This window comes from Piliocolobus tephrosceles, chromosome 19, assembly GCF_002776525.5.
Source record: "Piliocolobus tephrosceles isolate RC106 chromosome 19, ASM277652v3, whole genome shotgun sequence".
NCBI classification, from domain to species: Eukaryota; Metazoa; Chordata; class Mammalia; order Primates; family Cercopithecidae; genus Piliocolobus; species Piliocolobus tephrosceles.
In genome coordinates, this window is record NC_045452.1 from 35,670,619 (window position 1) to 35,683,592 (window position 12,974).

The 12,974-nt window shown below is 45.9% G+C and overlaps 1 protein-coding gene across 2 annotated transcripts in view; it reads right to left on the reverse strand.

Annotated features, from left to right (window-relative positions):
• RRP1B (ribosomal RNA processing 1B) overlaps positions 1-12,974 on the reverse strand; it is a 36,249-nt gene that overhangs the window by 18,758 nt on the left and 4,517 nt on the right. For both annotated transcript variants that reach the window (XR_002726423.2, XM_023192306.2), the window contains exons 2-8: positions 7,193-7,275; positions 4,787-4,844; positions 3,219-3,304; positions 2,492-2,553; positions 2,023-2,152; positions 887-951; positions 240-421 (exon numbers count right to left, since the gene is read on the reverse strand). Coding sequence is in view for 1 of the 2 variants with exons in the window: in XM_023192306.2 (XP_023048074.2) it covers positions 240-421; positions 887-951; positions 2,023-2,152; positions 2,492-2,553; positions 3,219-3,304; positions 4,787-4,844; positions 7,193-7,275 (666 nt within the window). In the remaining variant the exon portion in view is untranslated. The remainder of the gene's footprint in view (positions 1-239; positions 422-886; positions 952-2,022; positions 2,153-2,491; positions 2,554-3,218; positions 3,305-4,786; positions 4,845-7,192; positions 7,276-12,974) is intronic.

Below are 12,974 nucleotides of genomic sequence, written 5' to 3' on the forward strand. Positions count from 1 at the left end.
TGGGAGGTACAGAAATGTGTGTATGCCACGTGGGACAGGTCTCAGGTCTCCCTATAGCCCCGCTGGGCACCGTCCAGGCACAAAGAACCCACCTCTGCTGCTTTTCTTGGGAAGGGCTGAGGCACAGTCATCAACTCTAGGTTGCCTTCAGTAAGATGCCAACAAATATATTACAAAGTGTTTGTCTGAGGAGGATTTTACCCGAAAGAAAGCTAGACTGACCAAGAACATCCTCCTACCTGTCTTCTTTTTACTGACAGCTCTTCTCATGGACACCTCATTTTCAGGTATCTCCTCAGCAGAGAGGTCACCATCGCCCACTTTTGTCTTCTGTTCCTCCATCGTCTCCTCAGGCACAAAAGGAGACTGATCGACGATAGCTTCGAAGACGCCCCGAGCTATGGTCTGCACCAGGGTGTGGCTGCGGGAAGAAGCACAGCGGAGAGCATGCGATGAGAACGAGCGGCCTGGCCTTCTGGCTTCAGGAGTGCAGAGGGAAGCCCTGTACACGTGGCTGTGGTCTGGAGTGGCCCCTATGGGCCAGCAAGCATCTGCGAGGGACTGCCTAAGTGCCACCTGACAGGCATGGGATGCCCAGCAGTCAGATCTTTGGGCGTGGGAGGGCATTCCTGGAATGAGTGAGTCAAACACTGAAGCTAGAAGAGCCAAATCACCGCTCGAAGCTTCGGCCGCCTTCTCCAGCTGCTCTCTGCTGTGAAGCAGTGTCCTGAGTACCCCGCGCCTGGATGCACGACGGCAAGCAACTCCCCATGAGCAAGTGCCCGGAGCAGTGGGGACCAAGTGCCCGGAACAGTGGGGACCAAGTGCCTGGAACAGTGGGGACCAAGTGCCCGGAGCAGTGGGAACCAACGTGGGGATCACTTACTCCTTAGTCTTTGCAGCGATCTTGCAGAACGGATCGATAAACTTGAGATTCTGATCTGCTAAAAGCTTAATTTAGAAAAAGGGAAAAATTGAGAAACAGCCTTGCCCTTCTTGACATGTCCTTGAAAAAGGGATCATTCACATCTTTGACAAAGGTGGAGTTAGACCAAGCAATGCCTGTCTCACACAACCCCAAGGCGCCCCTAGGGAACGCCACAGAAGCCGGGAGCCAGGCTGAAGATCGAGGCCACCCTCCAGCTACTTGGTATCTCAGTGCAGTGGCTGGAGAAAGGCACCCAGCCCAACCTGCACGATCGTATCCACCCAACACACAGAACAAGGGTGCCCAATCCTGTGACTTCCCCGAGCCACGCTGGAAGAACTGTCCTGGGCCACACATAAAATATACAAACACTAACGATAGCTGATGAGCTAAAAATAAAATAAAATGCAAAGAAAAAGAAAAAAATCTCATAATATTTTAAGAAAGTTTATGAATTCGTGTTGGGCCACATTCAAAACCGCCCTGGGCCCCATGCAGCTCTCAGGCAGCGGGCTGGACAAACCTGATACAGGACATACATACACTTCCTCTACAAGAGGGGTCACAGGGACCCTGCCTCCACGTGTGAGACAAAAGAATTATTGTTTTGAATATAACGTATTTTCTTTTAATTAAAAAAAAACCTGTTCCCTGCAAAACATCTGTGAAAGGAAAGCAAAATCTGTGCATATTCCCACATCCAGAGAATGATCTGCATACTAAAAAATGTATGTTTCCTTTCCAGCCTTTTGTCTCTTTATGAGCATATACTTAATGTCTATCATTTGCATAGCTTTTCCTACAGCTTTATAAAGCTCCCTAGATCCTGAGCACTCCCCCGTGTTAGTGAGTTCTTCATTGGAGTCTGTAGCTTGCTTTCAATTCTATTTTACAGGTAAGACTGTCATGTACATCCTCAGTGCACAAATCCCGCCCCACCAGCTGCTTAGGACACATTCCCAGAGAGGACTGAAGCAATTCCCACTGCTATAGTCGCTGGTCACGCGAAGTGCCACCCCACAGCAATTCACTGGCAACTACTGCAAACACTGGTGGCCCTCTCACCCATGGGCAGCCTGTCGGCAGCAGCTTACCTCCTTCCCCCCAACTTTGGAGAGTTCATCCAGGTAAATATCAATGAAGTGGAATCTCACTCCATTAGGAGACTGACTCTCAGGACACAGGATCTCCTTCATCAGGACATCCAAGAAAACCTTGATTCGGCTAAACAACCAAACACATGCTTCTGTTAATGACAGTACGCCAACACTTCTCACTTCCCAAAGAGAAACAAAAATACTCGGTCTGGTACCTACATAGCATAACAATCAATGCAAGACTGAAATCATTTTACAAGGAAAAAAGCAATCACTTAAATCAGTATAAAATGTTAATTGTCATATATACTTAACTATTTTATGCCTTCTACTGGATTTCAATTTTCTGTAGGTAATGATGCATCAAGCGTCTCATGGTATTCTACAAGTTCAGAAAACTTGACAGACACTCTACTACCTTTTAAGTTTTAAGGCTACCAGATGCTAACTCGAATAGTTTACTGACCTTTCTTCCCAGCCGTTTCGCTTCAAGACTTCAAAGGACTGCCTCAGGACCAGACGAATCAGCTAAAGATAGGCAATTTTTGTAAAAAAAAAAAAAGGAAAGGTAAGAAATATTTATCAGCTCAGCAGAATGAGGGGACCAATGAAATTGGTATGGCCTGGTTCCCAAAAGTAAAAAAATATTCACAACACTCATATTTAACTTCTAGATCAAAAAACATATTCAGAGCCAGGAGCAGTGGCTCACACCCATAACCCCAGCATTTTGGGAGGCTGAGGTGGGCAGATCATTTGAGGCCAGGAGTTCAAGACCACCCTGGCCAACATGGTAAACTCTTATCTCTACTAAAAATAGAAAAATTAGCTGGGTGTGGTGGTGGGCGTCTGTGGTCCCAGCTACTCAGGAGACTGAGGCAGGAGAATCACCGGAACCCAGGCGGTGGAGGTTGCAGTGAGCTGAGATCGCACCACTGCACTCCAGTCTGGGGAATAGAGCGAGAGAGACTATGTCTCAAAAAATATCCAACACATTCACTAACGCTCCCCAAACTCATCCTTAAGAGCTGCAAAAGCTAAAACAGAGAAGCTTTCCAGGACAGATTCAAATTCTTCCTTCACACTAAGCCTGTGGCTTGTTTTGCTTCACAAATAAACCTTTCCATTGCTTTTAAGATAAAGGACATTCTTTTCTTCCCTGGAGTTTTTGAAGTAACTGTGGCAGATCTTACCATATAGTATTTGTCCAGGCGCAGCCTGTCTATTCCTTTCCATTCTCGATTCATGGTTTGCCAAAAGGTCTGAATGAACAGGTGTTCTGCAGTGAACAAAAGGCTCTAAATACTTGGCTTCCACATCAACATATTAACATATAGCAAGAAAATAACGAAGAGGAACAAACTAGCATTATTTATTATTCACTTTTCTCAGTAATTCTTGGGCAGCTAGAAAATGTTTGATGATTAAAAATAATCATTTCTTTTACATTTATTTTTAAACATCACTTGGACTGTGTAGATCTTTTACTTTTTAATTTTTTAATTTTTGAGACGGGGTCCCACTCTGTGGCCCAGGCTGGAGTGCAATGGTGAGATCTCAGCTCATTGCAACCTCTGCCTCCTGGGTTCAAGTCATTCTCCTGCCTCAGCCTCACCAGTAGCTGGGATTACAGGTGAGCACCACCACACCTGGCTAATCTTCATATTTTTAGTGAAGACAGGGTTTAACCATGTTGGCCAGGCTGGTCTCAAACTCCTGACCTCAGGTGATCCATCCACCTTGGCCTCCCAAAGTGCTGGGATTAACAGGCATGAGCCACCGCGCCTGGCCTTGATCTTTTGCATTTAAATAAAAACAGAATAATAGGAAGGGCTGGCAACCTTGTAATGTTAGATTTGAATGCTCTCTGGAGCATTTTTCCTTTACCCACTGCAAAGCCACGTTCCTTTTAAAATAAAAAGATTCCTTGTTCTACCTCTAGTGACTCTTCCTACTGCATTGGTACCTGACAATCAGTCCAAAACCATTAATTCTGACACATATATAATCCATATAGAAACTGATATTTTTGTCTGATGAGAGGTGTCGCCTGGGTGAGCTACAGCACAAAGCACTCAATTTTTCTCTTCTGACCCACAAAACTGGCACTTTTTTATTCAAAAACAATTTTTGTTGATTTTTTGGTTTTCTTTCTTTGTGCACAATTCTTTTTTCATCTTTGCAAATCTATTATATATCATATGTAGAATTTTGTTCAATATGAGTCAGTTAATATTCAGAGCACCACTGGGGGTTGCTGAAATCATTAGGATGGTTTTCCGAAGAGCGTTAAGCAGAACAAACGAAGTCTGCTGCCTTTTTCTTCCTGTGTAAGCAATCAATGCCTGACACAGAAGCACCCTAACTAATTTCTTTTCTCTTTGGTTGAGACACCAGGAGTGGTGTCTTCTGTGTATTTATTTACTACCAGTGACAGCTCTGTTCTTGGGGAAGATGAACCTGGCATCCAGAGGTCACCATGGACCCTGCATCTGGCTCTCCAGGCTGCAAGTTAAAGTAACTCAGAATTTGAAGATTCTGGAGGATTATTTCTAGAAGCATTTTCTGAAATCTCTGAGATGTCAAATCGATTCTCCCCAAGACACTTCGCCCTCTCACCAAGTCAATGACTAAGTTTATCACAGCTTTTAAAAACAGGAACGGCTTGTCCACTGACATCTATACAATACCAGCACAAGGTTCCCATTAAACTAGCACGTCGGAAAACTTGGAAGGAAGGAGAAGAAACAACAGGACTCACGAGCTGCTGAGTTGTTAACAGCGTGGACTAGCTGTGCGATGGTGTTGGCGAGCTCTTCCTGCAGAGGCGGGGTTGGGGAGAAAAATGGGGGTTATTGTGGGCCAACATGAGATGCTTGTGCCGCGGCCTACTTCCTCCTCCCACTTCTGCTGGCGGGCAGGTCTGCGCCTCTTGTCACTTCCGCTAAGAAGTATGTATCCGAATATCTGAATTTTATCAAACGTGTAATTTCCAATACTGATGGACTATTATGCTAACTTGGTATGTCTGCAAGAACTGTGTTAAGCTACATGTTTAAAAAAGCATCTCTAGTTATCAGTTCAAATGAACTAGAGATTAAATAATTTAGTTATCAGTTCTTGGCTTTATAACTATATCTGGCCATGTGCGGTTGCTCACGCCTGTAATTCCAGCACTTTGGGAGGCCGAGGCAGGTGGATCACCTGAGGTCAGGAGTTCAAGACCAGCCTGACCAAGATGGCACCCCTACAGCTCTATTAAAACTTCAAAAATTAGCCAGGCGTGCTGGCGTGTGCCTCTAGTTCCAGCTACTCGGGAGGCTGGGACAGAATTGCTTGAACTCGGAGGTAGAAGGTGCAGTGAGCCAAGATCGTGCCATTGCACTCTAGCCTGGGCCACAGAGCGAGACTCTGTCTCAAAACAACAACCAAAAAACCCACATCTAAGCTGGGCATGGCAGCTCATGCCTGTAATGGGAGCCCGAGCACTTTGGCAGGCCAAGGCAGGCGGATCGCTCGAGTCTAGGAGTTCAACGCTAGCCTAGGCAACACAATGAGATCCAGTCTCTACAAAAAAATACAAAAATTAGCCAGGCACGGAGGCATGCACCTGTAGTCCCAGCTAGTCGGGTGGCTGAGGCAGGAGGATCAGCTGAGCAACAGGGAGGCTGGGGCTGTAGTGAGCCATGATTGCACCACTGTACTTCAGCCTGGGCAACAGAGTGAGACTGTCAAAAAAACAAAACAAAACAAAAAAACAAAAACAAAAACAAACAAAAAAACCACTTCATCATAATCCCAGAAATCCTGTGAAACACAAAGACAGCAGGGCAGACCCCACAGAGGTTAGATGCTGGGATGCTCACTGCACACCATGGGAAAGGCCTCCCCCCGCCCGGTCAGAGATAAGGTGGAATGTGAAGGTAAACCCAGCCTTCTGGGCTCTGTCCTGGGTGAAGGGGTCCCCGGAAAAGCATGCTCTGCTGAGGTGCAGCAGGCTCACTCTGGGGAGATGCCCCCGTTCCTGAGGTTCCGTGAGAAAAGCACACTCCTCATCGGTCTCACTCACACGGCACCCGGTCTGTTTTCCTTTGTGGGAGAATGAGATTCCTGTCCGTTGGTTTTCTTCCTCCACTAAAGCTGTTGGTTGTTACTTTTGAATGTAATATAGAAATATTTTGCCCTGTTCCTACTCAAAATATGTTCAGTAAAATAAAAATAAATTAAAACAAGTTATTACGCAGCATGGGAGAAATGGCAAGGCTGCATGTTAAAACCCAGAAAAGTAAAATCTCGCCCTGAGGACTTGTCATCTGCATCAGAGACTTGCAAGCACTTCTCCTCAAGGCTGGTTCTTCTACCTCAGGAGTGTCCAGTCTTTTGCTTCCCCTGAGCCACACTGGAAGAACTGTCTTGGGCCACACACAGAACACTAATGATAGTGATGAGCTTAAAAAAAAAAAATCTCACAAGGTCCTAAGAAAGTTTACGAATTTGTGTTGGGCTGCATTCAAAGCCATCCTGGGCCGCATGTGGCTCGCGGGTAGACAAGCTTCCTCTACCTCTACAGAGGCAGATCTGATCTACATTTATGGGTCAGAACAAAGCTTTTAAAATGTGAAAGTCACTTCTTTAGTGTTGGCTTTGGTGGTGGGCTCAGCAGTCCCTGCAGAGAGAGACCGAGCCTGCTGCATGTTTGGATGACTGCGCAGGCAACTCGGCTTTAACAGGGAGGCTTTCACGGAGTGCCTACCGCCTGCTCTCCATGGAACCCGAAGCCCAGCGAAGCGGCTGCCTTGTCCTGGGTTTCACAGGGTCTTCACTAGTTAGTGCTCCTGTCATGCCATCCTTGACCACAAAAAATAAACTTACCAGAAGAGAGAAACTTTAAGTAATGTAAAACCTAGCATGGAACCTATGAAATTTTACAGAGAAATAGTAAATTGACAACGAATGCACATCTTTCATTTTATTTGAAAAGACAATTCACCTAACTGTGTTGACACTGCATCCCTTTCTGTACGGACAAGAGGTAAGAAAATGACTCCTTGAAGCATGACCGTCAGTGTGCGTCAGTGTATTGGGGGACTGGCACAGCGTGAGTGCTCAAGTCTCTTATCCAGACACAGCAAGAACCAGGGAGCATGACAAAGGGAATGCACGTTACCTGTAGAAGGGGTTCATCCTGCACCCACATGCAGTAGAAGAGCCCCTTCCAGATTTTTAGAAGTTCCTCCTGACTGAAACCTCCTGGAAGGCAAAACAGCACAAACATCTTAGAATCTATGCATCTCCTTTCTTAAAGTTTAGACAGCGGTGAAGTACCACATACATTTTAATTCTCTTTCATTTGCACGTCTTTTTAAAAAATGGAAGCAAACATTTCGTTATTATTATAAAAGAAACACAAATAAATTACTACTGTACCTGCAGCTTTATCAGCTACAGAGTAGGGTGGCAGTGGTGGCCTGGCCTCAGTGTGAGGAAGCAAATGTCATCACAACACAAAATTCATGAACAAAGTGGCCACTTAGGAAATCAGCTCCCCTCAAGGCCCTCCCTGCCCACCACGTGCAGCCATCCTGCACACTGACATTTTCGCTGGTCTTGTGAAGTAAAACTGCAAATCTTACAAGAGATGCGGGGGATTTGCTCATATGAAGCCCCAGCAACGGGCAGCCCCACTTCCAAGGAACAGAAAACCACCCAGGCTGAGGACACAGGAGCTCCGAACAGTACATCGGAAAGTCAAAGACCTAGGAAAGGGCCCGGGGACACTGACACTACTTTGGAACATTTTTGCAAAAATGACCTTTTAAGGATCCTAGTATGAGGTCGAAAGTGGCTGCCTCCCAGTCACCCTTCCTGTAACGGTGATCATTTACTGCAGCATCACCAGGGTTGGCTTTGTTCTGACTATAGCTACTTAGGGATCTACCTCTGCCTTCATGATCTATGACTAAATGACCAGTCTCGTTCAGCCTTAGACCTCCTGAGTAGACCCCAGGTGTCATAAAGTATTTGCTGACTGACATAAAGAATCACAAAATTATAAGGTAGGTGTACACTCCTGGAGCTTCCGAGCCTATGGACCATGAAATTAGAACACAAACAGAAACCTCAAGTCTTGATGTGTGTTACAAATGGTCTTTATGAGGATTTTACCAGGAGATCCTAGGAGAAATCTTTTGGAGCAACAAAGTGCTATAAATTAGATGAATGCAAACAAATATTTAGAATCAACGTGATCTTAATACTCCAAAAGATGCTTAAAAAGTGACAAAAAGGGTCGGGCACAGTGGCTCACGCCTGTAATCCCAGGACTTTGGGAGGCCGAGGTGAGTGGATCACGAGGTCAGAAGATTGAGACCATCCTGGCTAACACGGTGAAACCACATCTCCACTAAAAATAAAAAAAAATTAGCCAGGCGTGATGGCGGGCACCTGTAGTCCTAGCTACTCCGGAGGCTGAGGCAGGAGAATGGCATGAACCCAGGAGGCGGAGCTTGCAGTGAGCCAAGATTGTGCCACTGCACTCCAGCCTGGGCAACAGAGCGAGACTTTGTCTCTTAAAAAAAAAAAAAAAAAAAGTGACAAAAAGACCTTTTTTGATCGACCAAAGTTTATTTAGTGTATTCAGAGTGCATTTACCTTTATTTATAGGTATTGATTTCCACTTTACTAAGGGTCTTTCTCCCATCAACAATTTTATAATGGTACATTTTGATTCTTCTTCTTTTTTTTGGGGGGGGGGACAGAATCTTGCTCGTTGCCCAGGCTCAATCTAGGCTCACTGCAACCTCTGCCTCCCGGGGTCAAGCGATTCTCCCACCTCAGCCTCAAGAGTAGTTGGGATTATAGGCATGCGCCACCACACCTGGCTAATTTTTTGTATTTTTAGTGGAGACAGGGTTTCACCATGTTGGCCAGGCTGGTCCAGAACTCCTGACCTCAGGTGATCCACTGGCCTCGGCCTCCCAAAGTGCTGGGATTACTGGTGTGAGCCACCACGCCTGGCCTGCATTTTTATTCTGATAGTTTTCCATGTAAAACCAAGATATCAGAAACTAACATAAAACTAGTTTATTCAAGTATATTTCCTTTCGCAGTTGGAGAGAAGATGTACCAACTGGTTCTCTTGCCCTCTTGTTATGAACAAATCATGCCTGGGGATCCTCACACGGCTAATGTAAGTATGGTATGAGTGATAAACCCCACTAGAGCTGAGCCAACGGTGGTCACGATTACAATAACTTTTTTTCTTGGTCACAGTGACCTGCATTTATATTTAATCATGTTCAAAGACCACATATATTCCCAGTGAATTAAAGGCTTTGGGCAAGGATCATAAATGGCTGCTAAAACATTAGACGAAAAGATATCACCCAGGCGTGGCGGCTCACTTGTGCTCAGGAGTTTGAGACCAGCCTGGGCAACACAGCAAAACCCAGTCTCTACAACACTGTACTCCAGTTGGGCAACAGAGCAAGACCCTGTCTTAAACACACACACACACACACGCACACGCACACACCCCAACAACAAAACCAAAAAACTGGCAGGGCATGGTGGCATGTGCCTGCAGTCCCAAGTACTCAGATGGCTGAGGTGAGAGGATGACCTGAGCCCAGGAATTTGAGGCTGCAGTAAGCTATAATCGTGCCACTGCACTCCAACCTGGGCAACAGAGCAACTCTGTCTCACAAACAAACAAACAAAAAACAATATTAAGAAACTTGAAAATGGATGTGTCAGACCATCAACACCCAAACCCACTGACCGATCATTAACATGCACAGGCAATCACTCATCAGATGTCCAGAGGCGATGCCGACAGGAAGAACGCTGCACCAACCGTGAAGTATTCTTACAAAAGTAAAACAAAACAAAAAAACAAAAACCCAACTGTGTCAAATCTTAACTATTAATACTAGTTTATAGGAAATACAGGGGACAGAGGAACATGGTAAGTGAGACAACAGGATGCAGTCAACAAACCCCAAGTATGTGAAACTCTACAAAGCATATGACCCATGTCCTCCAACAAATAAACTGTACAGAAAAAAGAAGACGGTAAGAACTGTTAGAATTTAAGAGCGTCTTGGCAGACATATTAACCAAACGCAACAGGTGGTCCTCATTTGGATTGGTCATAAAAAACATTTGAGATGATGAGAAAAACTGAACAGATTGGATATTTCATGCTATTAAGGATTTTTTTTTTTTTTTGAGACAGTCTCACTGTCACCCAGGCTGGAGTGCAATGGCGCAACCTTGGCTCCCTGCAACCTCTGCCGTCTGGGTTCAAGCAATTCTCCTGCCTCAGCCTCCCAAGTAGCTGAGATTACAGGGACCTGCCACCGTGCCCAGCTATGTTTTGTAGTTTTTAGTAGAGACGGGGTTCTGCCATGTTGGCCAGGATGGTCTTAGTCTCTTGACCTCGTGATCCGCCCACCTCGGCCTCCCAAAGTGCTGGGATTACAGGCGTGAACCAGCACGCCTGGCTGCCACGCTAGTTTTAAGGGGGAAAGTGAAGCACAGCTTTGTGCAGGAGCTGAACTGCTGGGCCCAGAACCTTGTTTTTCTCCACTGCAACCTCTGCTGCCCCAAAGACTATCTCCATTCTCAGACAGGATCCACTTGTGTTACAAGGTGGCTGGGAGCAGGTACAGTGTATTCTCTTCAAGTCCAGTAAGGAGAGAGCTAGAGACTCCTAAGGACTGAGCAAGATTTTTACCTGCAGAGGGTCGCTTGGCTTTCCTTGAACCTGTCCATGGCCAAGGGAATTCTGCTGCATTGGTGGAAGCCGCCTCCTCTCCATGTAGGTAAGCCCCACCCAGACCACAGAGTCCCTCTGCACCCTGCTTGAAGGCAGAGAGCCTTGGAGAGGAATCACAATGTAGCTGCCCAGCAAGGACAAGGAGTGACCTGAGCCTGACCCCACACAGTCACCCAGGTCCTTTAAATCCTCTTTTTGTGTTTAAGTTGATTAACGCCCCTGCCCTTCCAGTTACATCATTGTCTTAGTCTGTTGCATTGCTATAAAGGAATACCTGACGCTAAGAGGTTTATTTGGCTCGGGGCTCTGCAGGCTGTACAAGCATGGCTCCAGCATCTGCTTCCGGTGAGGACCTCAGGGAGTGAGCGTCTTGTCTTGGCTGGAGGGGAAGGGGAGTTGTCATGTCCCCTTCCCCTCCAGCAAGAGAGGAGGAAGGTGCCAGGCTCTTTAACAGCCAGATCACACAGGAATTAGGAGTGAGCACTCACTTAATCCCAGGAGAATGGCACCAAGATTCTCCGTGAGACAGGAGAATCGCTAGAACCCAGGAGGCAGAGGTTTCAGTGAGCCAAGATCGCACCACTGCACTCCAGCCTGAGTGACACAGCGAGACTCCATCTCAAAAAATAAACAAATAAATAAATAAAATAAAATAACTCTAGCGTGCTGTGGATGTTCTGTCCAGTTGCAACGGAGAGAGTCCTAACTAATAAAAACACGTTTATTGAAAAGAACCCTACCACCATCAAAGTGATATAATCACAAGCTTGTCTTGCTCCCTGCCTCCTGAATCCCAGGCTCTGAACCAGAGGGACTGATGCAACCTATCTGATGTGCATCTTTCCAGATCTTTCCTGTGCCTTTATTTACAGAACAGTTACATGTAGTGCAGAAAAGCACAGTTGTGTGTGTGACCTAAATGGCCTAATATTCTGTATTCTGGTGTTTCTCACTTAAAAACAGCACATTTATCTCCAGATGGTTTTGTAAGTAGACCATTGGGTCAAGCCAACGGTAAGTGATAATGTGGTCTGCCCAGTATCTACTATGGACAGCCCACACCTGTAACAGGCAAAGGCACAGTATGATGTGCTACAGAGGCGTTCATAATGGAAAACAGTAGATTCTGACAGTGACAACAGACCCTGGACAGTGGGCAGCAAAGTGGGCTGGGTGAGTAATATGGGTGGCTGTGTCCCCACCCAAATCTCACCTTGAATTGTAATAACCCCCACATGTGGTGGGAGGGACCCAGTGGGAGGTAACTGAATCACGGGGATGGGTTTTTCTCATGCTGTTCTCATGAGAATGAGTAAGTCTCACAAGATCTAACGGTTTTATAAAGGGGAGCTCTCCTGCACATACCCTCTCGCCTGGCTGCCAGGGATGACGTGCCTTTGCTTTGCTTTTCCTTTGCTGTCTGCCATGATTGTGAGGCTTCCCCAGCCATGTGGAACTGTGAGTCCATTAAACCTCTTTCCTTTATAAATTACCCAGTATCTGGTGTGTCTTTATTAGCAGCGTAAGAACAGGCTAATACAATGAGAAAAGATATTCTGATTGTCTCTTTTCTAGGAGGCAATGCAGTAGCACGGAAACAAACCTTGGCTCAGGCCCCAGCTTCCTACCAACAAGTGCCCAGTATCGGAAAACTGTCAACTGACTTTTGGGCCTCAGTTCTACCACCTATACTATATGAAAGATTTATCGTTAGGGTCAAGCCCAAGACGTGTGAAACACTGTAAGGATAAAGCACTATTCAGCTGGTGAGATATTACAATAGTAATTATCTCACTTTCTATTCCTACGGTCTATTTACATTTTGTTCCCTTTTCTCTTTTTCTTTTTTTTTTGAGACGGAGTTTTGTTCTTGTTGCCCAGGCTGCAGCGCAATGGTACGTTCTTGGTTCACTGCAACCTCCAAATCCCGGGTTCAAGCGATTCTCCTGCCTCAGCCTCCTGAGTAGCTGGGATTACAGGCATGTGCCATCATGCCTGGCTAATTTTGTATTTTTAGTAGAGACGGAGTTTCTCCATGTTGGTCAGGCTGGTCTTGAACTCCTAACCTCAGGTGATCCACCCGCTTTGGCCTCCCAAAGTGTTGGGATTACAGGCGTGAGCCACCACGCCCGGCATTATTTGGTTCCCTTTTAAAACATCTATTTTCCAT